This window comes from Molothrus aeneus, chromosome 7 (genome assembly GCF_037042795.1).
Source record: "Molothrus aeneus isolate 106 chromosome 7, BPBGC_Maene_1.0, whole genome shotgun sequence".
NCBI classification, from domain to species: Eukaryota; Metazoa; Chordata; class Aves; order Passeriformes; family Icteridae; genus Molothrus; species Molothrus aeneus.
Genome location: NC_089652.1, coordinates 8,834,073 through 8,860,720, shown reverse-complemented (window position 1 = coordinate 8,860,720; position 26,648 = coordinate 8,834,073). Strand labels below are relative to the sequence as shown.

At 42.2% G+C, this 26,648-nt stretch overlaps 1 protein-coding gene across 4 annotated transcripts in view; it reads right to left on the bottom strand.

The window, feature by feature from the left end:
* The window catches only part of MYO1B (myosin IB), a 108,528-nt gene extending 87,243 nt beyond the window's left edge, over positions 1–21,285 (bottom strand). For all 4 annotated transcript variants that reach the window (XM_066553132.1, XM_066553133.1, XM_066553134.1 and 1 more), the window contains exons 1-2: positions 21,180–21,285; positions 6,050–6,190 (exon numbers count right to left, since the gene is read on the bottom strand). In XM_066553132.1, the coding sequence (XP_066409229.1) occupies positions 6,050–6,184 (135 nt within the window). In that variant the 5' untranslated portion in view covers positions 6,185–6,190; positions 21,180–21,285. The remainder of the gene's footprint in view (positions 1–6,049; positions 6,191–21,179) is intronic.
* Between the last annotated feature and the right edge of the window lie 5,363 nt (positions 21,286–26,648).

The following is a 26,648-nucleotide window of genomic DNA, read 5'->3' as shown; positions in this document are numbered from 1 at the left end:
ACAGGCATTTCCCAAGGGAGAAAGAGAAGGAGATGGCAGGAAACTCAGGTCCCCTGGGCTCCCATCACAGGCAGATGGAGGCTGCTCTGATCCAGCTCTCAAACCATCCTGCCTTTAGGAAGCTGGACAGCCACCACACCTGCCACTCCTCAAACTCCCAAAGGGAGATCAGCAGCCCAGGATGGACTCGCTGGCTAAACACAAGTAAACACATGAAAGGACAAGAGATCAGGGTCAGATCTGGCAGGAGGAAAGACTCTCATGCGCGTTGCTGCAGGAGCAGCAAAGCACAGTCCTGCCACCAGCCAGCACACACGCAGCTATGACGTACCCTAAATCCACAGGGGACAGCAGCCCTCATCAAAACCCTGCCAAGGACCCCACCTGGCCCCAAGAACAACATTTTAAAGGTGAGCATGATCATGCTGGCATCAGCATAATAAAACTGAGAATAAAATTGAACTTCAACAGTCACTCAGTTACTACTACCACACAGATCTTCCCAGTAAGCTGCATTTGTGTTGCCCAATACAAGTCTCTTCTTCACAGCATCAATGGGATGGTTACACAAGGCTGATGCAGACCAGGACAATTGGTCTCATTCACATAAATGCGTTCCCTACCCTGTTCTTGCAAATGTAGCATCTGGAATACCAGGTACGAGTGCAGCAGGAACAAAGAAACTGTGCTTGACAGCAATTCAGTGAAGTCCTAAATAATCTAAGGTAGCTGAAAATGGATGAATCAATAGTATAGACAGACACAGTGGAGTAAAAGCAAGTCAAACCCAAAAAGGTTAACCCTAAAATATTAAAGCAATCAAGATCAACAGGAAGCAGCTCAGTCTATGAAACAAGCACATGTCAACAGCCATGCCAGCAGAAGGCAGCCACAAGGATGGTACCTCAAACAGATAAAACAAGAGTTATTACCCTGGAATGCCAAATATTTAATGTTTCAGTGATAAAACAACAAATGTTCAGTAACATAAGACTGCTGCTGCCCAAAGCAGCCCACAAACTCCACGCACCAGAAAGTACAAATTAAACGCTGACATCAGAGAAAGATTCTGTTTTGTTGTAAGAACAAAAAGCAAACAAACATTTTCTTGTAAGGAACAAAATGTTGACCTCTGCAAATTTGGGAAGACTTCAAGAAACAACATAACTGTGGGGAAAAATCTGCAGGGCAGCAGAATAAAGCCATATCTGACCTCTAAAGGCTGACTCCTGTGAGCCTACACAGCTCCCCTCCCCTCCAGACTCCTCACACCTCCCTTGACACTTCCACATCTCTCACAAAACAGCAAACCCAGCATAAAAATAAGTTTCAGACCAATACAAACACTACATTTTACCCAAAATCTCTACCATTCATGAGTCACTGTAAATGTATATATAGACAGATGCCCCCTCCCATTTGTCAGCATCCCAAACTGCAAAGGAAAAATAATTGCTGAATCGGATTCGGCGAGCATATTTCAGCCAACTCAGAAAAAAAAAACAAACCTTAAGAGAGGGAGTTCAACAGAACAAGTCAAAAATTCATCAATCACACACAAACTGAATTTTATGAATGTATTTAAAGTTTTCCATGCGGTCTGCAGGTCACACATTTTAACCACACAAAGTGCTCCCTGAAACCTTCAAATAATCAACATTGTGGGATTCTTTCCTACTTGCTAATGCATTGCCCATGAGCCACATTTTACTTCGTAAAGTTAACGAAAGACTCCCACGGGCTTTTGTTACCAACAGTTACAGAAAAGAGCTTTTGTGGAACAGCAATGCAAATTTTATCAATGTAAACTTTAAGAGTTGCAAAAACAATATAATAAACAATTACAGCTTTCTAATGAGATTTTTCTTGGTCAGACATACCTCAGACATTTCCAGACATGACTAAACTCTAAGATTCCCATTTCCAATTAACACATGCGTGTTACCCAACAAACCCTCCCCCTCCCAAAGCCACTCAGCATGAGATTACTGCAGAATTTGATGGTCTTTAGTAGAATATTTGGCCTAACTCCAGCTCCACCAGCCTTCATGCTTATTTTTATAGGCACAGCCTCCAGCTTTGTGCTCTAGTATGTAACACAACACCCAAGTCTATTAAACTTTCCACCAAATACACATAAAATTGAACAACAGGTAATCAGGCCACAGTCTGCTCCCTCACTCTTAGGAGGGAGCTCATTGCCATGTTTGCACCATGGCATGAAGTGTTCTTGAAGGGCTTACAGTGAATGTGCCTGGGATGATACAAAAGGGCCATCAGAGGATCCAGAGCTAAAGAGCTTTGCCTCTTGCAAAGGGAGCTCTGGTGGAGAAGATCTAGAGTTTCAAAGGGGCAGATGGAGCTGGCACTAGGATCTCCAACATCAAACATTCAGCATCGAACATAAAAACTGTGAAAGAGACTAGAAAAGGCACAAAGTCTTCTAGTGGAATGAGCCAAACCATCTTGTCATCCTTGGCTATGGGGAGGGGAGAGGTTTGGCATTGTTCACTGATGGCTCGATCTGAGTCTCACATGTCATAGAATCACAGAAGAGTTTGGGTTGGCAGGAATATTTAAAGGTCTGTAGTCCAAACAATGCCCCCTGCAATGAACAGGGACATCTCCAACTAGATCAGGTTGCTCAGAATCCATCTCCATGGTGACCTTGAATGCTTCCAGGGATGAGGCAATCACCTCATCACCTATCACCTCTCTGGATGGCCTGTTACAGTGTTTTACTATCCACATCATAAAGAAAATTTCTTGCTTATTATCTAGTCTAAATCTACCCTCTGAGTTTAAAACCAATATTCCTCATCCTGTCACAATAGGCTTTACTAAAAAGCTTGTGTCCATCTCTCTCTAAGTCCCCTTAGTGAGTTTACCTACCAAGAATGGCTAACACCATCGTGCAGCACCTGGCCAACCTCACAGCATCTTCAACGTTATCCATGTTACAGGTCTCATTCCTCACAACAAACCCTCCTGAAGGTTACAACTGCAACTCCCTTTAAAAACTAACATATGTAGCACTGACAGAGCCTTTAGTCTGCAGGAAACCATGTTGGGTAAGCCTGGTTTGCTGCAGCTTGACTTTGTTCTTTAAACTTGAGCACAACTTCTGGCAGTGCCTGCAGTGGAATACTGACATGAGGGCTGAACTTAAGCCCACAGCTCAGCCATTAAAGGACAAGTCCATTCCTACTGCCCTCTGAAAGGATCCTGAGAGGTCAATTTCACTATGCAGCTTGTTGGAGGAGCAGAAATCTGCAGTCTTGGTTAAGCACCAGCAGCAGCTCTTCAGTAGTGCAATTTGGTTTCCCCTGGATGCAAACTACAGATTTTACATGGTAAAACAAGCCCTACTTCCAGGTGTAACAGAGGCTCCATTGTCCCCATCAGAGTCTAAAACCAGAAATGCAAACTGTAGTTGCCATGAGTGGCAGCAGCAAGGAGAAGGTGGAGAAGAGTTTGTACTTGAAAATTAACGTGGTTGTTACAGTGAGCACCATTCCAACTGTTACTGTTTTACAAATTTTCTAAAATATGCAAAAAATTCGCAAGGCAGCAAAACCCAGCTGATATGGAGAGGAGACAATATTCCTCAAGTGATTTGGTAAATAAAACCATGCAGCATCACAAGCCAAGTAACTTGCATACTTGGAAGCAGCATGTGGCACAGGCATGAACACCTCTCTTTTCCACCACTGTACATAGTGAATGTTTTAATATTTGCAAAGATCTGTGACATTTGGCCTTCAAATTCTAGATTCACACACAGAGCTTGTAAGACCTTGAAAAAACAGACCTTCCCACCTGCAAGCCAAAGGATCCTACCTTGCTAGGGAAAAGTGGCACCTGGTATCACCTACCAAAGAACATAATACAGATAATTAAATTGCACATCAGTGCCAGGTGCAGCAGAATCAGAAACTGGGGGAAATACATATTCCAATGTCACCATCTTAAAGAAATGTGTGTTTGAACACACATTGTCAGCTAGCTCATAACAGCAGAGAATAACAAAATAGAACACCCATTTGCCATTAAGCATTCAGTTTCTTTCAAGAAAAAACATATCTAGTCTGAATTAAGCAGAAACACGTAATTAAATGCAATCCATAGGAGTTGACAGGAAAATCCACATAAGTTGACTGGAAAAAAAAAAAAAGAAACCAAAACCCCCTTTGGGAAATCCCCTTGCATAAGATTTATAGCAATCCTTCATAAGAAACTGCACAGTCCAGGATGCCCTCACAGAACAGGTCTGCATCTTTATTGCTTTAAATAAAACTTTCAAATATGACCCAAAGTGGGTCATATCAAAGGCTGGGTCTCCTTTAATCTCCAGGCAAACAGCTCTTTCATTTTCTTTTCCTTCATATTTTCTTGAGTTAAATGGAATGGGATGATTCAGAATCACCCACTGTTACTGCAGACACTAGGAATAGAGTATTAACCCTAAAACTGATGTGGAACATATTAAGCATACAAGCCACGGACTGGAAAAAAAACCTCTGATTCCCAGAAGAGGCAGCCACTGCAGTTATTGAAAATGAAGGATTTGCCAGAAACAAGAGGAAAGAGCAGAAAAGAGAAGTCTAATATCTACTTGTCTGTATCAACAACCAAGGGTTATCCATAGGGAACAGAACCCATTTTCAAGGACCAAGGAAAATTCAAGACACAAAGTTTTGCAAATGTAACTCTCAAAGGTATAACAGAAGTTTAAAAACAAAAAAGGTTAATTTTTTTAACCATTGAGGAAAAAACGTTTCCACAAATATGCATCGTTTTGGTTTCTTCTTCAAACAAGATTTTCATGTATACTGAGAGTCTTTTCTTAATCTAATTTTACTGTTTAACTTAAATTGTCAGTACAACCTGAAGGAGCAATCAGTGGAAATAATACAATAGCAGTTAGGAGCAACTGTGTATTACCAATCTAATGTGCACAGAAAAGGGAGCAGGCCTGATTGAACAAAAAATTGAGAAGAAAGACATGGCAGACAATGAATAGCAGACTATTAGCTTCTTCTATCTCTTAGCTATAGACTATAGCTAAGAGATAGAAGAAGCAAACAAAAATAGCACAGATCCTCCCATACCTTTTCCTTTCCAATCTCCAGAATAACGAAACCATCATGGTTCAAATGCTCAGCAAGAATGAAAAATATAATCACCCCAAAAATTAAAAAGGGGAGGAAGACTAAATTATAATTAAGTACAGATCATCTCTTTGATTTTAGTAAGCTGCAGACACGATGGCTTGCAGATCACAGATATACTTTGGTTTAAATATTTAGGCTCACCAGCAGCCTTGGAAAGTCTCTTCAAACTGTTAAGTTCACACACCCTAAGCAATAAAACAGATACAATACCGTGCACATTTTAGCAAAAGTGGAACAAAGAGATGAAGCAGGAAATTAAAAGCTTAACTGGAATCACCATTTGCCTCTTCATTCCCTGCCTGTGTTCTAACTGCCAGTTCACAACATCTCTCCTGTGATCATCACTCAGAGATTAATATGCCTGAAGACTTTGATTACTTCCACATATATCCAAGCTCATTGTATTTAGTTTAAAACCCAACCTTTGTAATAAACATAACCTTTTTGCAAATCAAAGATAGCAGGCAATATTTAAGATACCCTTAGCATACTCTGAGCGTGTATTGTTTCTGCTTCAGCCGCTGTAACATCCTGGAAGTGCCTTCCCTGTATATGAATTATTTATAACTGCAATGCCCTCTGACAACAGGAGCATCAAAGTTACTGCCAGCAGCAGTTCTGGAACTGCTCTTTATGAAAATCAGAGGTCTCCCATGTCATGTAATGGAGAAAAAGAAAAAATACCCCAGATGGGGAAGATCAAATGCAAAGAATGTAGTACAGGAAAGGCTACAGCACAAGTAAGGTTTAAAACATCCCTAATACAATAGATAATGTTCAGGCATTCAGTCTGTGTGTATTCTTATAAATAAACACATATCTTAAGAATGGCAGCATAGCTCCCCATAGGATGTTATTTTTTAACATATACTCACATAAACTTCATTGTGATCAAAGCGCTTCTTCAGGTTATTGATGAAGGAGTCTTCATTAAGTGGCTCTAAAAGAACCATATCTCCCACCCCAATCATGTCGTCTAAAAGCGATGTCTTGACCTCCATTTTGGCCATTTTGTCCTGGGAAAAACAAAAGAAACAAGAATAAAACAAACAGCAAAGGTTAGCGCAAGGTTATTTTAATTATTCACAGGCATTATCTAGTAACACTACTTGAGGAATAAAAATTGAAAGAACACTACATTAAAATTATGTTTCCAAGGAACATTCTCAAAGTCATTGCATTTACCCAGGTAGTCCACATGATTCCAAAATTTAATTTGTAATAGTCAACAATGCCTTCTGGTCCACTTTACATCGAACATGAAACTCCTAGAAACAGGATTGAAGATTCCAGTAGGCATCAAAACCACAGTATTCACATGACTTCAGCTCAATGTTCAAGTGCATGCAAGACTGTGTTTTATCAAAGCTTCATCAGGATCTCCAAACTAGAGTTTAAATTTGTCAATAATACTAGTCTGAGTTTCTTTTCCACCTCCATTAATACTGAAATGGAAACCAACTCAGTGAACCTGCTCAGAGACAAAAACCACACTATTTGATCTTAGTTCATGAACCCTGGGCTCTAAAGTGCCTATATTCCAGTACAGTGCTGGTATTGGCTACATGAAGCTACCAAATTACTTCATTTACTTGTAATTTTGTTGCTGGAGAGAACAAAATTTTCAAGGGGCAGCAACAATCCAGCTGATAAAGTGGAGACACTGCACAAATATAACCGGAGTGGCAAAGGCCAGAAGCTGGGCTTGAGCAGGGGACCAGGATCAAACAAAACAAAGTAAGCAAGTCTGATAAAGGAAGTCATTTAGACAAAGAAGTCAAGGTCAGGCCAAAACTTGGCACTTATTTGATCCTCCCAGCCTTTTATCCCTCCAATCCAAACGCTGGAGATTAGTGAGCTCCTCAGGAGCTCTGGGCACACAGTTACTGCTTTCAGCTTCCACTGGAAAATGGACGGATTCACGGCAGCGGCCGCAAACAGGGAACCAGAGGTGAGAGAACAGCTTTGCTGACCACACAAACCAAGGCCCAGCCACTGCACAGCTACAGCCACACAAAACAGCAGCTCAGCTCCACCAGTCAGCTGTCACAGAATGCTACCAGGCTGTCCTTGGTCCCCCCACCTCTGCTGCGCATTTTAATTTAAATATTTTTTCATGTTTCCTAAAATGCCATTCAGCAGCTGTTACCTCATATAACCAGTGCTACCTTGCCACAGTACCTCTCCATGAGATCACTAATTTAAAACAAGCAAAGTCTTTTATCTCTCCCTTCTCCCTGCAGCCACTACTTCACTAGAAGTTATTTGATGTTTTCCATCAGTGAGTGACATTTGAGGGATTTTCGATCAAGACTTAAGTCTTGCTTGATGTTTTTCCAAATTCAACGAAGAGAAGCACAGCTCCACAGGCAGCTAACAAAGCAATACAAAAAGATCCCCAAAACCTGAACCAAGCCTGGGAATTACTAGAAATTCACATGGAAATGCAAAAACAGTGTTGAACTATGGTAACCAACCAAAGCTGAGTCAACTCTGCTAAACAAACAAAAGAGCATTTATTTTAAACAGAAACACTGGACAAATATTTTTGTAGAGAAAGATACTTTTATTCTTAAAAGTTCACCTCTCTGAACCACCAAAAAAAATTTTTAAACATTCTTAGAATCTTTTCAGAGGTATCACTTCAACTTCTGCATCCCGTTAGGACAAATTCTTTAAACTACCAATCTTGTTTCAGTGACCTAATTACTTCCCATACATCAACTAATGCTCAAATAACTTTTGAAGGCTGAAAAAATAAAGCCCTTCTCAAGTATGGAACTTATTAAAGAATGGGTTTGTGGCCAAATATATAAAAAAAGCCAACACAAAATCCTAATAAGGGCAATTTAAACCTAAAATTTAAGTTCTAAGTACAATAACTCATTTACCATTGTGAAATTACATACCACCTATCACACTTCATGCATCACTACTTGGGAATTTCAAGAGCAAGAGCAGCCAAACCCATCAAAAACATCCATGTATTCCCAAATTCAGTGCCATGTTTTGCAGAAGAGGTACAGGAAGACACTATATTGACTATTATAAGTTGGATCAAAAAGTTTTATGCAGATATTGACTTATCAATATATTGGAAAAGTTCCATTTTATGGTCAAAGGTTAATTTTCAGCTTGTTTTTTTTCTACAATAATTTACAGCATCGTATGGTTAAAATATTTTTCATCAACTTGCAAGCTAGAAAATACTAGAAACCCAAATGATGAGAAAATTAACAGGCTGAAACAACTTATTTAACACTGATTGCTCAAAGCCATTTTCAATAGCCTAGCCTTTGCAAAAATCCATTAAAGATTACCTCCGAAACGTATGTATGATTCAAGAGTGTTCTGCCATGGCAGCATTGCTAGCCTTTGCTGTGGTGGAATCCAATCTTAATCCCTGCTCTGGTTTGGCTAACAAAGGAAAATCCAGCCTGCGGGATAATTTGGTTATCTATCTGAGGTAAAAAGTGGGGGAGGAAAAAGCACTGCTAAGAGAAACCAACAATGTTTAAACATCTATTAATCAATTAAATAGTACTTAATAACTGAAACTAATCTACTAGAAGAATGTAGTAGAGGATCAATAAATAGCACTTTCAAAATACCAAATGCTAATTTTAGAAGTAGCTTTATAAAAAATGTCAAAAATCAGCACACTTCACAGAAAAAAAAATAATCAAGCCCTTGCAACATTACATGGCTAAACTTCAGAAAAAGCTCAGAAATGCAATCCAAATCCATGTCCAACTATTTGCCATACACTCAAAGATGCCTTGCAGCTGTTAATATTTCCCATCAGCACTGCTGACAGCGTGCTCACCACAGTTTGGGAAGCAGTGGCAAACATAAAAGCAAGTGGCTTCTACTTTTGGATGTATTCACACACCTTTAAAAAGATGAATGCTACTCAAGAACCATTTACAAGAACCAGATCTATGAGAGGGATGAGACCAGAACCTGCTCCCAGTGCCTGAGATCAGGAGGATCAGATTCTTCCTTCAACATTCTCTGGTCCCACCCATACACACTTACCACCTGAGGCTTCTCCCAAATTGACCCTTCTTGTCCCTAAAGGAAAGATCAGCAGCATTTCAAAATATCTCCTTTTCCTGTAGGCAGTTGTCAAATCTGTTCTTCCTCCCCTCGGTCTCATATCTAAGCCTTAAATTCAATGGAGTGAGAACATTTGCAACATGTTTCCATTCTCAGAAAAATCGTTTAAAAGTCAATTCAGTAATCCTTCACAGTTTGATCTGTTTTATGTTGGACAACATGCTTGGGAGGAGAAGTGCTTGGCAGGCTATGTCTTTAAAATGCTTTTATCCACACACTCCCACGCCACACAGAGCCTTTTAAAACACAGACTGTTGTATGCACTGCTTGCAGAGCCTGGGATTGGGATAAAATTTAGATTTTCAGTTTAATCTAAAACCTTCTTGCCCCTCTTGGCCACAGGGATGGCAAATTAAAAATCACAGCATCCCACAGCCACAGCAATCCTATCATGGGCCATTCTGGAAAAAGAGCTAATGACAGCTATAAATAGGAGAGAATGCAGAGAATAGGCAAAACCCCCAAAGCCTTATACAATTAAATGCACACATTCTCCACAGGGGAAATGAAGTAATGCCCTGTTATTGGCATACAGCACCTTATGGAATTGTCCCAGGTTTTCCACATCACCCTCCAACAGCAGAACAGCAACAATTGTCAGCAGCTCCCTACAGCTGTGCAGTCCTTAGCTCACACTCAAGAGTTTGCTGCACTGGAACTATCACTGCCTGCAGAGGTGGCTTTTTTCTTTTTTTTTTCTTTCCAGGCATTGTAGCAAGAGGACATTTTCCCTACCATCAAAACTGACACAGATGTACTCACATATGCTTCAAGTTCTGATTATTTAAAAACAAAACAAAAAAAAAATTGAAACACCACAAGCCTTTGGTTTCACTATAACCAGCTCACTCCCCTTTTTTCTAACTCTTAACAGGGACAATGTGCAACATCAGTAATTCAGTAGTGGAGTTCAAGCTGATTTCACATTCCAGGTCTGATCCTGAGCCCCTGTCAGGCTGTAATTATGCTTGCCCACCCCTTCCCTGTTTCTCTGTCAGGGAGCAATCAGCCCACACAAGGTGGGGACATTGACAGGCCACTGCTGCAAAAAGCAGCCAGGGACACAATGTCATTACTTGAACAAAACAAAACCAAAAGGGGCTGCAACCATCATCTCATGCTGCTGCTTATGACAAGCCTAGGTATCAATTTAGCAAGAGGCAGGATTTAAATTTATCTTGTTCTGCTGCCCAGCAAGCCTTGTGTCTCACCAGCTGATGCCCCAAAGGTGGAAGTTCATTGGGAACACCCTGTGCTGGTTCACCAGGCAAACTGAGGCAGACTCTGCAGCTGAACTGCTACAATGCCCTTTTCACTCAGAGCTGCATTTCCCGACATCAGCAATGTGTGAAAAAGCGTTGATATCATCCAGAGGAAACCCCTGCTTTCCCTCCAGACCCCTCCCATCTGCTCTGCCTGGAACACCTGCACCCTACTCCCCAGCTGTGGCTGCTCTCAATTGTTCCTCTGACACATCCATGTCCTGTGGAAAAGAGCAGAAAACAGCTCGATGTTGCAGCCCGCTGTTTTTCCCGCAAGAAAATGGGACTTGAGGAACGTGACAGACGAATTTCAGGAAGGAATGTTAATGGATATCACAACATCAGGAAAAGCACTCAAAGAACTAAAAGGCTTCCTCTGACTCTCCATCTTACCTTTTGGTTTTGCCAGTGTCTGGATAGTTTCTGGATTCCTTCCTTTCTCACAGTCCTACTGCACAAATCAGTGTTTTCCAAACTGGAAAAGTTTATAATTCGGAGCTTTTGAATTAGCTAATGCTTCTCACATCTTACCTACCAAGCACGAGCTGTTATTTGAAGCCTTGTGCAACCTCTCTTAAATTTCCGTGGGCACCGAACATTACACACGTGTACCGGATTCCTTAGGCACTTAACAACCACCAGCTCTGGTGAATTACAAAAGTAAAATGCAGCATTACGGGGTGTATTTGTACTGGGACCGCAGGAATGTTTGCATTCAGCATCAGCTAAATGGGAACAGCCCTTCAGCAACATCAGATTAGGGCGGTTTCGCACCAGTGGCTGCAATTTAGATGACAGAAGATCTGACCAGAGAATTCCACAGGAGAAACGAATGCTCCACTGGCCTCTGCTACCAAACACCACGCATTTATCTAAAGATTGGGTAATTTTCAAGAAAGAGTCAAGCCACTTAAGGTAGTGTTGAACAAACAGCTGCAACCACTGAGGCAATATCATCTTTTAATTGTTTAACAATGGAGACTTAACTGCAGTTTAGAAAAACTGATAGTGGGATAATTAGCCGCATTAGGACATGTACAAAATGTTTGTTGGGACATGATCTCCTCCGGATGTAAACAGTGGATGAAACTTCCTTCATTACCAGGACTCAGGTTCTTCAAAAATGCAGAAGTGAGAGGTTTGGTTGTTGCTGAAGTTCTTTGGGGCTTGTTGGGGGGTTTTAGGGTTTTTGTTTTGGTGTGGGAGTGGGGTGTTTTCTCTTTTATTTTTACATTTATTTACAGTTTGGTTACAACCCACACTAAGCAGTAATCTCCCCTGAAGTGAGAGAGATGCTTCTCTCATGCCTCTGTTCATAATATGATGAACTATGAACAACTCTGGTATCACCAAAAAGGTGCACAGTACCTTACCACAAAACCAAAATCACATGAGCCATGGATGCAGAAGATACAGCTTTGCCCTCTTTCTCTTCCTTAAAAAAACCAAAACCAACTAACTCAGCAGCCTGAGGGGGCTGTGTTTGCATTTCTCTAAGGCGACTTTCTGTTATTTTTTTCCCAGTGGTTTGAATAACATTAGCATGGATATTACCTGCTCTGTGAGACCATGGGGTATATCTATTCTATTATTCCTACTTTACAGTCCCAGCAGTACATGTCTTCAAATTACTTCTGATAATTATTTTGCAACCACAACACAATAACTGCCACCAGTAATTGCACTCTGGGGCTAATCTATTTCCTAAGTCAACTTTCTGCCTTGCTTTAACTCTTCTGGGTCAGTCATACAGTCACACCAGGTTTTGGGAAAAACATTTGGGTCTTTCAACATTGCTAAGGCACTCTTCTTCAGCACCTGTGAAAATACAGTCAAAATATGTCTGCTACTCCATTTTTACCCTTAAAATGTTCCTTTACATTTTGGATTACATTGACAGGCTTCAAAGATTATAGGTGTGAGGTGGGATTTCACGCGAATGGTTATTCTGGAGTCCATTTTCTCCTTTTTTTTTTTCTTTAATTAGTTTAATGGGGATAACACCTTGGGTGTTTTCAATGCATCTAGAAATAGGTCTTCACTACCAAGGCTATTTACAGTCCAAAATTCTGGTTAAAATCCCACTGAGTTCAGCAGAAACAGGATCCATGGTGGTTTCTTATATTTAGGCTTTTCTTAGTCATTGCCCAGCCACAGAGTTTTATAATCATTCCCGGTCCACATCTACAGAAAGGGATAAAGTATTCAGTAACAAAGGAGGTCAATTTTTTGCATATAGACCTTGCTAAGGTTTCCTTGAATCTTTTTCAAAATAAGGAACAAAATGTGACTGCAAAGTTGACAACCAGAAGTTGTCAAAGGTCCTGCCATCTCCCCCTAAACCAAAGACTAGATTTCAGACTGACAGTGGTTGGACAACACAACTTTGAAAACATTGTCAGTAAGGGACATGGACAGATAGAAAACACCCTCATTCTTTCACAAAAGAAACCAAAAAATATTTTACTGCTGGACAGGCAAACTCCACAAAGCAGTGGGTGCCCTTTTAAACTGATTATCTTAATCTTTCAAGCTGCCGCCTAAAGTTTTCTGCCAATTTTGGGGGATGCTGACCAATCCAAAGGTTACATTTGCAGAACAGGGGCACAAAAAACAAGGCAGCGTTTATTTACGTTAGCTGTATGTCCCACACCAGAGCTTGCCACCTCACCAGAGCTTGGGTTCAAAAGAGCTTTCAGTAGCAGATCCCCACCAAACACTTTTACAATCAATCAGCCCTCTCAGAGTCAGATCACTTCTTTCACCTGAGGTTTCAGTCCTTCGGGAGCAATCCAGCAATCAGCTGTAATCAAGATCTTCGACCAAAATAGGTTTTTTATTTTCTATTCCACACAAGCACATGGGCAGAAAGCACTTTGCTGCAGCCAGCACGGAAACCTCACGTCCCTGACACAGGCAAAAGAGCTGCTCAAGGTGATCAACTGGAGCAAACACACATTTACATCATTGGTGAGGCAGGTACTAAGAGATGTCCTAAATACTACAGGGTTAAAATACCAGAGTACATGCTAATCTTCTGCTCAAATGCTTTGTTGCCTGTTAAGCAGTGGGTGATAAGCCCTGAAGATATGCAGAAAACCAAATAACAGGCCAGGTAACCCACAGCTGCACTCAGCTGCCAACAGCAGAAGGAAAAGCAGCCACGGAAAGTCGTCACAGCAGTCACTGAACCAGGCTTTAAACCGGTCACAGGTGAGCACAAACCTGATCAGGAGCTTCAGGAAATCCAGATCCCAGAGGAGGCATCGGGGCCTGTATCTACCCAGCATCAACCAGCCACAGTAACTGAGCATACACCCTAGCCCCTAGAGCAGTTGGCACTCACAGGTTTCCACAGTTTCCATGCACCCATATCACCTCCAAGCAGTAAAAGTCTGGGGTAAAGCAAAACTTTCCCTGTCCTTTTCCATTTAAAACAGGAGGAAAAGAAGTCGCCCAAATACCACCCCAAAATCTTATTCTAGCCCATTGCAATTTCCCCTCCTGAAAACCTCACTAATGGGGTCCTTGAGATATTTGTAAATAAAGAATGGAATGTTTTCAGGCTAGTATTTTATGAAAATAAGACAAATCATGCCAGCTTTACATCTCTTAGTCTACACATCTACTCTCTCAGACACATCTAAGGTTGAATTTCATTCAAAAGGACAGAGTAAAGGACAACAGAACAGCTGATTTTGCACACAAAAGCAGGAAGGAGAGGAGATCTGAGCACAAGCATTCCATCAGAGACATGGGCTGAGAGGAGAACAAACCCCTCATTAAGTACCACAGAGCAGAAAAATTGCTCTGCAAAATTCCCTAGCTGCAGAAAAAGCTTCAAGTGGAAATTATTACTTCTTTGCAAGTCAATCCATCACAAGAGAAAAACCTGCAGGAAGTCAGACATTACTAGTCCCATGTCTCCCAGGGGTAGCTGCCAAGGTAAAACAGCAATGCAAGGTTTCACCCCACCACTTGCCATCACTGTCTATTCTCTGCATCTATTGCTGTCCAGCAAGACACTGCTATTTTTTAATAAAGGGAGTGAATAAAAGAATTTGGATCCAAGTGTTGTAGGAAGAGGAAGTATTATTTGGCCAAAACAAAGATTAAAAAAAAACCTAAGGGAAGGCAAGGCTTAAATAAATTACATGTACTAAGACAGGTTTGCTCATCTCAAGCAGTTGACCTATATCCACTATTCTGTCATTTTCATCCTCAACAGTAATTTTCAGATAGACACCTGGAATTAGAGGATAAAAGTCATCAATTTCTAAATCCAGCCATCTCCAGCTCTTCCTGTATATTGTACAAGAGATATTTCAGACAATGGGACCAGTTCATGAAGTTGCTTTTCAACACACAGTAATCACTCTTGTCCAGATGTCCCTGAAGTTAAAAGCCAGCAGACAGTGTTTTTATTAACAACTAGCACGATAAACAGAGATTTTTCCAAATAAAATAGAACACTTCACAGATTTAGAGAGGGACACCTTCTTAAAACATCAGTAGAACGCAACTCCCTTCCACAGAGGGAAAGCAGCCGGTCCCAGGGCGGGCAAACTCACACACGCTCACGGCTACTGAGTTTCCCCTCGCTGGGTTTCAGTGAGAACTATCATCTGGCAGCTTATAGGAAGCAAAAAGTTCTATTCACACGAGATACAGGCAAGCTCCCCGTGTTCCAGAAATGTTACAAGGCACAAGGAGCTCCAGCTCTGCCCTTGCTTGCCAAAAGATTTTCCAGGGTTTCTCCCGGAGTGAACTTTGTTTCCACAGAGCCCTGCACTCTTTGATCACTGGAGGTAATCTCCAGAGCCCTTTTAGCCCCGGCAGCCTGACAGACTGACAGCCTGTGAGCTGAACAATGGTAATTGAAGCTGTATCTGTCCCGTGTGCTCCAGACCACAGCATCCTACAGCCACAACTACCACACTGCACTGCTCCAGAGTGCCATTATTCAGCCTTCTCCATGAGAAACAGTCCTTATGGTGTGCCTTATTCACAGACTAAATTTATTCCTGATCTGCTAACATCCACTTTTTCTTGATTTTGCTAATGCTGCTGGGGTTTGGCTTTGGTTTTTAATTTAAATGTGTTTTCTCCCTCATGGGGAGGGAGGAAACGCATTGACAAAGGTTTATTTCAATGGACTTCATTCCATATAATGCATAGCCAATATTGCCTATTTCCCTCTCAGTGGCTTTTCCTTGGCCATCCCAATCACCCTTTTTTGCTCCATCTTCTATGTGAGCCCATCTTGATGGAGTAGGGTGTACAAAGGATTCCTGGTACATCATGGCAGCAATATTTCCTCATTACCACCAGGAATATTCCTTCATAGAGAGATTCATTTTCACCCCTTCAACAACTCTTTTCCTTCTCCAAAGGTTGACAGGGAATTAGCACCTCCCAAGCTTGCTCTGCACAACAAACCTCAGGTGCTCCATCAGTCACAGACCTACTTGCACACATAAAAGTTAGGAAGGGTCTCCAGACACTCCAGCAACCCCATGTTTATCTTGTAGCCTTAACTACTCCCAAAAATAATCTGCCTTTCAACCTCTACCACCTTTCTGCTGCCCAGTCTCCAAGCCTCTCTTGATGAAAAGGTAGAGCAGCTGTTATTTTTGCTGGAAGTTGGACATCCCAGTTGGTATCCCTTCTTTCACATCAGGTAAGCATGAGCTCTTCTAGGAGGAGCTTTCTTCTCAGCCCTCACACATGAAGCTCTAGCCAAGCTATTAAGTGAACTGGTTCCCAGAGTCCCAGAAAAAATGCCATCTCTTCATCTCTTCCCCAGTGTCTCTATGTTAAGTTGCTTATTTGCTTCCATAGAGAAACAGTGGGGAGGATTAATAGCAACTCACTCCCTTTAAAAGCTCTCCCAACAGCAGGGCTGACTTCTCACTGCAGTGCCATCCACAGAGTCCTTATGCAGTAAGGAATTTAAGGATACCTCTGATCTAAAGGGATACCCTTAATTGCGCTCCAAATTGTTTTAACACAAAGACATTAAAACACAGAGAGTAAGAGTAACTTCCTTTGCTTGTGCTTTCCCAAGATACAGAACTCAACCCTTCATCCCCCAGCAGTTTCCTCATTTCTGAGGTGCAGGTTCTCAAAGGTTACTGGCAAGGATTTAAGCACAGTGTCAGGACACTGCATGTGCTCCATTGTGCATAAAAACTGGTGGTTACCTTAAGGCCCAGGATTTCAAAGACCTTCAAACACCACTACAATCTTGTAGACAAAAGGAGAACAGACTCCATAAAGAAAATGCATGTAAAAGAGTAGAAACTCCACTACCTGGGTTTTTTCCATTGTAGCAAAGCCTACAGTTTAATTATTCTTATTTGTAATTTTATATTTGTACTCTTATTGCAATTCAAAGTACCCCCAGTAGCACTTTGGCGCGTACAAACTATGAAAATTATAGAATATTACAGAAAAAGAAGCATCAAGCAAACAGCAAGAGAGCTCACACACAAAGCATATTTGTGGGCCCAGGAAACTTTTACCACTGCTGACCAGGCTGTGGTCACACACTTTTAAAAACTGGTTTCTGCTTACAGTAAGGAAAAATGAGTCTTTCCTTGCTGCCTTCATTTAGAAAATAAAGAAATCTACAAGAAGCACTTCTAACAGTACAACACCCACCAACCCTTCTGCTACTCAGCACCTATTCCTCTTTTTCTCCTTGGTATAGGCTCTTACTTTTTTTTGCTCTCATGGTCCTCCTGCCCAACAACATAAAGATTTCTGCCAATACAAGACCCTTGGAAGTGCTTCTGCCTCTCCAAGACAGGGAGAACAAGGAGAAGTTAACCACTACATCCACACTGAAGAAGCAATTCCAAGGCAGCACTTCACAAAGCCAGAGACAAGGCAATTACCACTCCCCACCCCTGCAAAGGAAAGAAAATCTTAGCAAAGGTAAACATTTCTTGCCCTTACTCCTTGGGACACTGGATTCCTTATCTTGAGCCTTCAGTTTGTTTGCTGAAGTGTTAAATCTGGTCACTCAGGCTGGAGACCACCTCTCAATTGCTTTCCTCCCAAAAGCTGGAGCACTGTAAGAAAGATGTTGTTCTGGCCTCTGGGGTCCATAACTCCTGCTTTAAACTCTGCATACAAGAATTCCCCAACCAGTTTGCATCTGGAAAGGGGACTTGATAATTCTTCTCAGCCTCTAAAACTGTATTTTTAAGCACTAGTCTTTCTCACTGAAATTTTCACATCAACACGGTGACTTTGCTATCAAACTTAAAATATATATATATCAAGAAATGGATACAACTTTCCTTGGTGATACCAAATGGGAAATTTCCCAGTAAAATGGAGCTGGGAGAGGCAAAAAGATCAACTTTCTATACAGTTTTCTTTAAAAGCTATGCCACTATCAGGAAACAAAAAACCAAACCAAACAAAACAAACAAAAAAAAAAAAAAAAGAGAGATCCTGGTCTTCACACTGTTTAGAACCAAAATCTGGAGTAGTACACACCAAAGGACCAAAGCTTTCCCAAACCAGAAGCAAACTGGGGCACAGCTGCAAAGCATGAATATTTTGAGACTAATGCTCAAACACACCAGAAAAGACCCACAAAAACACCCTCGTTGTAGTTCCAGTATCCTCTCTAACAGCTACTTCACCACATATGACAAAGAGTTGCAGAGATTTCCACTATCCCATCAGCACAAAATTAAAATGTTTAACTTTCGGTAGGGTTGTGGATTTCGGGGCTTTTTTCCATTCTGGGAACTGCAAAACAGGAGAAAATCCATGTTATTCTTTACAGTTTCTTTATGACAAAGCATGCCTAGATGTTAGCTTATACACTAGAAATCAAGCTCTGGTTTCCTTCTTTTTTGGAGGTTATGAATGGAGAGGTTACATAAGGGTGTAACAAGAGCTGTTACTTCCTTTCCCAGTTGAAGAGAAAAAGCTGTAGATCAAGTTACAGACTCCAGGGCTGGTCATTGCTACTTCAATCTTCCTAAAATTCTTGCCAGCAGTCCCACAACAAACAGAAGAGGCTACTTAGAAGGCTCTGAGAATTTAACAGACTAACTACACAGCTATAAGGGAGGGAAAAACCCCTTTATTTTTGTCTTTCATCAAACTCAGGAAATTCCCCAAGCTTGATGCATACAGCCACTCAAGCCACCACTTTCCATTTCAGTTTGCTGCTCATTAGTACAGTAAAAAAAGATGAATGAAATACAGGGTAGGATTCAAAGGATGCTCTGGTACACGAGCTGTGCTAAACAAGCTCAGCAGCCTGAAAGGGCACTGAACGTTGGTGGGTATGGCAGCATTTGTCCCAGCTCTGACCACACAAGGCAAATGAAAGGAAGGAACAGTGTCCAGCTTGGCCCACACCAGAACTGAGCTTTTCTCCAAACCATCCCACTGGCACTTCCTTCACCTTCCTCTCCAATTCCCAAGCCGCTGCTACTACTGCTGCTGAAGGAAGATGAGATCAGACTCCAACATGAGGAATTTCTGTTCCCACAGAGCTCAGGGAAACCAGATGATCTCAGAGAATCATGTGAAGCAAGTCCCTGACACTTCCATGAGGCAGAGTATCTCCAGTATGTTGCCAGCAGTTTCTTAAGAGTGCACAGTGGGAAAAATTAATGACTTTGCTTATGTTTCCAATTGCTCTCTCCCACTTCCTCTCCTCATTCGCCAGACTTTTATTTTCCCTTCCCCCAGACGCACTAGTAGGCTTGCAATGTACATTTGCCCTTCTAAAGGCAATTACATCGAGTCTTGCACAATGCCTGAAAGGGCTAACACAACAGAGCTAAACTGCCGGCCCCTGGCATCATTTCCACACAGAGCTCCTCCCCACAGGTGTGATTTAACAAGGTCTCTTACCAAAAACAAACAAAAAAACAAAAAAAAAAAAACCACCAAAAAACCAAAAAAAATCCCAAACAAACAAAGAAAAAAAAAAAGTAAAAAGGCAAGCTTCTGTGATTTAAGATGCTTCCATGAGTCCTTTCACCTTCACTTTGCTGAGCGCTCAATCCAACCGTGGTGCTCATGAGGAGCCAGAAGCCTTTTAGATATCCAACACCACAAAGGCGTTTCAGCAACATCCTAAGGATATGGAGGAACTCGTGGCAACCTAACACGCAGTAAGTGCTACAAGCCAACACAAGCAGTGACCACTTTATGTTACTTTGGGAAGAATGGGAACGCTCCAACCCTCACACCTTCACACAAAATTAAGCCCGAGGCAGCACATTGCTTTAAGCACTGAATTGAAGACATTCTTACACACAAGCCTGGGATAACTGGAAATAAAAGCTCATGAGAAGAATGTCTTTACCTTTCATGTGTTTAAAAGCAGCCAAGGACTGAACTTTACTTTAACAGATGGGCCGGAGTGTTTCTGTTCTCTAACACTGCACACTTTTGGGGAAAGCCTTGTTTTTGACACAGGGCTTGACAAAGTGATGATTCATGCAGGGAAGGATGGGCAGCTTGTTGCCAGCCTTAATTCACAATTAACAATAGGACAGACGGATATGGAAGGCTCGTGATTCCACATAAAAATCGCGAAGTCAGGAGTTTTACCTGACCTTTATGCCAGTGGCTGTTTCCAATCTGGATATATTTTAAATAGTTCCTCTGACATACATTTTAAGAGTAGTTAGCTTTTATTTCGTTACTCTTACCTTAGAATAGTGGTCCTGACTAAATACATAGCAACTGATTTAATGACATGGCCTGAAATTTCAAAGCTTTAAATTAGTGGGAAAAGCAAACAGCACATGTGAGCACAGAGCCACCGTGGGCAAGGCAAGCGAGCACTGGACCACTTGGTGACTGCCCCGCTCCCTGTGGCTCTGCTAGGAAGGCCATTGTTTTCCAGCGGGGAGTGTGGCCGCTCCGAGGAACAAAGGGATGCCCTTCCCAAAACAGCGGCAGCAGATGTCCCACACCGAATCCCAACAGCCTCCATGGGCGCAGACGGGCGGTATTCCTTGGGAGGCTGCACCAACCCGTCCCCTCAAGGAAGTTCTCTGGGACAATGACCTGCCCTGGAAAGCCCTTCCTCAAGTCTCCTCTCCAAGTGTAACCCGACAGCAGAATCCATCCTCCTGCTCCAAGTTACCAGCGCTCTTCCCACGGTTCCCCCGAGCCCCACAGCCCAGCCCGTTCTTTTGCATTCAGGGAAGCCGCGCACACGGGGTAATTATTTTAGACAAGAAGAAACAGATGCCACGCTCTCTTCCCAGAAGAAGCACACGCACACACACACACACACACACACTCTCTCTCTCTCTCTCATATTTGAGGGAGCGAGCCCCGGACCGTCCACCGCGTGTGTGCGCACCGCGTTCGTGCCTAAATGAAGCCGTCCCATCCCCGCTGCCATCCACCGGAGCTCAGCGCACGCAGAGCGTCCCGGAGCCGCAGTTCTGCGCGGGGAAGGGGCGCCCAGGAGGCGCCGGGGCCGCCGTGCCCGGACCCGCACCCAGCACCGCCGCCCCTCCTCACGGGAGAGCCGGCGCCGACCCCATCCCCTTCCCCATCATCCCCTTCCCCATCCCCGAGCGTGTCCCGGAGCCGCGAAACAAAGGGAGTCCCGGGGGAGCTGTACCTCTGCCGCCGAAGGGCGCTGCCCGCCGTCCCGCCACCGCCCGCCCCGAGCCGCCGGCGGTCGCTGCCCTGCCGAGGAGCCGGAGCCGAGCGAGCGGGGCTCAGCCCCGGCCCCTCCCCGCCAGCCCGCCCGCCCGACAGGGGCGGAGGCGCCGCCGCCCGCCCGCCCCGGGCCCGCAGCGCCGCCCGGCGGGCACCGCTCCCCGCGCGGGGTCCGGGCTGCATCGAGCATCGGGCTGAACCCGCTCCCCGGGCTGCGCCGAACCCACGGGCTGAACCGAGACCCCACACTGCACCCGCTCCCCCGGAGCTGCACCCGCTCCCGGGGCTGCGCCGAACCCCCGCGACCCGCCGCCCTCCTCACCTGGACTCCCGCGCTTCAGACCTGCCCGCTCTGCAGTTGTCCAGTTCATTTCTTTCGCCCTCACCTTAAGCCGTCAAAAACTAAGTGAAAAGAGAAATTGGCATGTTTTGGTGTGAAATCCAAACCTCTCCCATTCGTTTTCTGTAATAATGTTTTCAGTGGTTTCTGAGCTCAGTGTAAGCACCAGAAAGTGTTTACAGCAAGCTTTGACATAACATAGTCAATAACAAGTCATAGCTTATCTGCTCAATCCTGCCCCTGATAAGCGCAGGAGCCGCCGACTATGGAGAGCGACTGCCCTATTGTGTGAAAGGAGGGGCAAAAAATGAAAAAAGCCCTAAAGGGCTCATATTGTGTTTCTGGCGCTGAGGTTTCTCCCCACCCCCGTGAAAACTCCCCATTCACAGATGAGATGGAGAACGTAGGTCTGTATGACACACTGACACACTTCCTGGCGAAATACCCCGCGTGAAAAGTTTCACTGCTGGTGCTTTTTGCCTAAGAAACCAATAAACACATTTTGTTACTGTCTCGTGTTTGCAAGCAGGTTTTTTCCAAGCTGGGTTGTTCCTAAATAGCGATAAGCTTCCATTCAACCCCAAGCTAAACCTACATTTGCTAGATACCAGTGAGAAGAGGACCTGAACTGCAGATACACAACCAGAACTCTTTAGCATGTGGAAGAAATCCTGCTTATATCACAAGAATCAATGCGATCAGAATCGAACAGTGAAGATGCGAAATGCATTCTAAACCCTTCCTCATTAGAATACTTCAGATATTTCAAAGTCAATCCTACATGTTCAGATACACATCTCCTTGGTAGTCTTTCTGCTTATGGAAAGAGAAGGTGTTCACACACAATTTTCAAATCTGTAACTGTACAAGTGTTGGAGACAGCTCCCAGGTGATTCCCAGAAACCAGAGCCTTAAAGCCCTGCTGATTCACAGACTCATCACTGCTTTATTATTTTCAGCACAGATACCTAGCTCCTAAGATTTGTCTTGCCCTTATTTTTTTATGTCTGTGAAATTAATTACTGCATTCATTAGAAGTGGTCAAAAACTACTTCAACAAAATATTTTTCCTGCTGAAGGACTGAGGGCTTAATCAAAACTCAGTTGTATGGAAACAGTGACAGACTGATGCAGGTATTCTCATGAGGATAATTTAGCTTTTAGCTTAATTTGTCTTTAGGAAAAAGGCACAGGCAAGAACTATTCCTGAGCAGCACCATGACCCTGTCTTTTCACCTTTTTCTTGCTTCAGGTAAGTGCTTTTCTCATGACTCAACTCACTCTCAGGGAGATTGTTCTTGCATTCTTTTCCAAATAACAAAGGGAAACAATATTAATATATTTTTTTAAATTTCATTTACTCCAAATCTAAATGTCAACAAGTCTCAGTAAGGAAAGCAACTACTGTCCAGTCAACACTAGTTTTCTACAACACACACAGAACAAAAAGAAACATCCCAAGACAGTGACTGCAAGCATTTCACTGAGAAAGTACATGTTTCAACTTAACACATTAAAATTATCATAAGCTATTGTCATAGCATTAAAATAGAATTTTTTTTACCTCTGAGGTTAAAATTCTCCATTAGATTCAAAGAGAAGGATCACAGGGGAATAAAGCAGCGCAGCTTTCCTTGCATGGTCCTACCACGGTACTTCAGAAGGGGTAACACTGGTTCCTTCTCAGGTGCTCTCTTCATGCCCATTTGATGTTTAGATTCCTGTAAACAGAATTTCCATTCATGACCACTGTTGTCTTATAACACATATAATATTAATATTATTATAATAATATATCTTCATGAAGTTGCCTTGTCCTCCAGGAAACAAGCAAAAATTACCTAGAATTTTCCCCAGCCTTCCAGCATCCATTCCCTGCCTTGTTTCAGGTTTGTGTGACAGATATCTTGTTTTCCATCCTTATTCTGAGACAATTTTCCAATTTCACTATAAAATAGGAATTAGCAGCCTGTCACTGTATCTTACATTCTTTGCTTTGTAGAGCAAGCAAAGGAAGAAACATTAGTTCCAAAACACATCCTCTTTCCTCAAAGCAAGTAAGTGCTATGCAAAGAGTATCCAATTCAAGCTAGAATATTTTTCATTTTACTACATCTAGTGGACTACATAATTACCTCTGAAACTATCTGCAGTAAATAATAATAATAAAAAAAATCTAAAATAGACTAAAAGACTTGCCTGGTCACAGATGATCGGTCAGACACCAAGAATTATTTTCTGTAAAATATGGCTCATTTCTTAAAGGCAAATAGTATCTCCTGGGTCATATAAGAGATCGGGGATAATCAGTATTCAGCACACATTCAGGTCTCTCTCAAACACAGGGTATAACCTGGAGGATATTTAAGGGAATTTCCAACTATTGAATCATTAAATATGCTCTCTTCAGCACACAGATGTCACTCTGAAGGGGCATAGGCAGGGCTTTGTTCACCAACAGCCTCCAGCCATTTCAGAGAAGAAAATGGGAATGTGTCTGCATCCCTTTTTGCAGGTCCTGTATCTCAATTTACCAAAAGCTGTGACAGACATCCACGTACATCAGAGCAGTTTAAGAGCTGCTTATTTACAAGAGCTCTTCTTTAAAAATAAATAAACAAACAAACAAATAAATAAATAAGCAGCTCTTTCAATTTTTTTCCTTTTCTTTTTCTGGATGTTTCCACAGGATGAATTACAGTTTCTTGATTGCAGCCTTGCAGTCTACAGCTTCACGAGGCAAGGAGCTGGGTACAAAACCCACTGTGAAACTGAGACTGAAAGGGCCAAACTGTGGAGATTTAGGGTATGGTTTAGCCTGACAAACCATGAATCAAACACACAACAGCCCTTGGAGTGGCCTCTGACAGTCCCTGGCAATCAGAAGAGCACTAGTCAGGGGCTGGAAGCACCTCCTAGCCAGCCTTGCAAGGAAGAGAGGTAAAAAAGGGCTGACCCAGCCGCTTCAGAGAACAAAATTATTGCAAACTGCAATTTGCACAGCCTGTCAGGATTTGCAGCAAGGCAGGAGAGGAATCTAGTTCCAGTTCATGGTGCTAGGATGAGGATAGCTCACCAGAAATACAGAGACACCTGATGGTATCAATTAAAACTGGATGGGAGGTTCCTCAAATGCATTGAGTTGGTTGAACCATGTATTTAAAGAACAGAATTAACAAATCAGTACATAAGACAGGTATTATTATTTGTAACTTAAAATTAGTTTGTGATAGCTAAAAAGAAAAGAAAAATATATCAATCCTTGTTTTTCTTAATCTTTCATACTGAAGGATATTTACTGATTGCCATGCTTTTATTATTTAATTTTTTTTGGAGATACAATTTCCATATATGGTGAGATTAACAAGGCAAGATCAATTTTTTTTCCTATTCATAAATGAAGAAATTGAGTCAGCAAGAGTAACCCAACCACAAAACACCCATAAACACAGCATTTCCTTGATAGAGTGGAAGACAGTTTAGATGTCAATGTTTCTTAGCCACAAGAGCATGCTCAGCCATTTTTCCTATAATCAGTGAGAAAATTCTGCCACATTTCATAAAATGTGGTAGCTATACCTCTATTGTAAGTGTATCAGGAGTTGTGGGAATATACTTTACAGTAGTTAGAATACTTTTCTACTTCAGGCAAAAAGAAAAAAACCCAGTACTTGTAAAACAACAGAAGATTTTACTTTAGGACTGAGCAGGAGATTTAACAATGGAAAATGGCTACAGGTTTGAGCTCTGGCTGTACTCAAGTGAATGATTCAAGAAACTGCCAGTGGACCAGCAAACTCCAGGTCTTAGTCAAAAAACCCAGAAAGCGCAGCTCATCCTTCCTTCACCCACCTGTGGCAATGAAACTGCACACAATTAGTGGCTCTGTGCAGCCACTGGCTGGAATTGTCTTCAGGTGCTTTGGACAACATCAATTTATTCAGTACTGAGAGAGATCATCTGCCTCTCTTGAGATGGAGCTCACACAGGATTTGTATTTCCACCTGACAAAACACCATCAGATTTCCATTTTGCCATAATGTGTCCTCATCTTGCCAAGGAGGGACTTTGGCTTTTTGTCCAGAGGCAGCAATATGCCTCCAATAACATGGCATTTTTCTCCTTTCAGCAAAAAACAGCTTGAAGGTCTAAATCCAGAATTTAAGGGAAGAGGTCACCCCAGGAAAAATCTTACCTTGTGTGATAGGATGAAGTACAGGATCTGACAAGCAGTGTTCACTTAGTAATTCTGCTTTTCAGTTCAAGAGTAAGCACAACCATTAAAATTAAGAAAAAAAAAAACACAAGAATTACAAACATGAGAGCTGCAAGAACCTTCTGAACTGCAAGAACCTTCTGAACTGCCATCTTGCTAATTCTGCAAACTTGGAACATATTTCAAGAGGTCAAGGAAGAGTCTGATCAGAGGTAAGTCTTGAAATTGCAGGTTTCCTAAGTAATATTTCCCCACTCTCACAAAGGACTTTATCATTGATGTTACAGAAGACAAAGCCCTGTTTTTCCTAGTAGAACAAATTAATCTTTCCTCCCTCTGCAAAAGAAGTATTTTTAAGACATAGCTGCATGCATCCCTTCACAAGTATCCCCTCAAGCAAGTTACAGAAATTGTAATTAGGAAAGGGGAAAGCCCAGTGTCTCCTGTGAGATCCAAAAGTTCCTATCAGCACATTTAATGGCAAGAGAAAAATCTTCAGTTTGAATCCACACAGCAGCAGGGAAATGTCTCTTATTGCCAACAAAATCACCCAACACAAAGGCATTGAAATTGAACTGTAAGTATATAAAAGCTTACTTTCAGAATAAGCCCAAGTATATTTTATAACACTACATCTCCCATGCCACATTCTGTGGTGTAACAAATTGCTAATGTCTGGGAATGACCATCCCTGTGTGGTACTGTGAAAAGATGTGAAACTGTTGGGGAGTTATGTTGTCTTATTATTTTTCACACTATTTAAAACTGTCTGCAATTTCCACTAGAAATTTTTTAATGCACTCCCACTCCTTACATAAGTAATTGACAGAAGGTGGTGTTAGAAAAGCAGTAGCCTCAGAAACTGAAAAGGG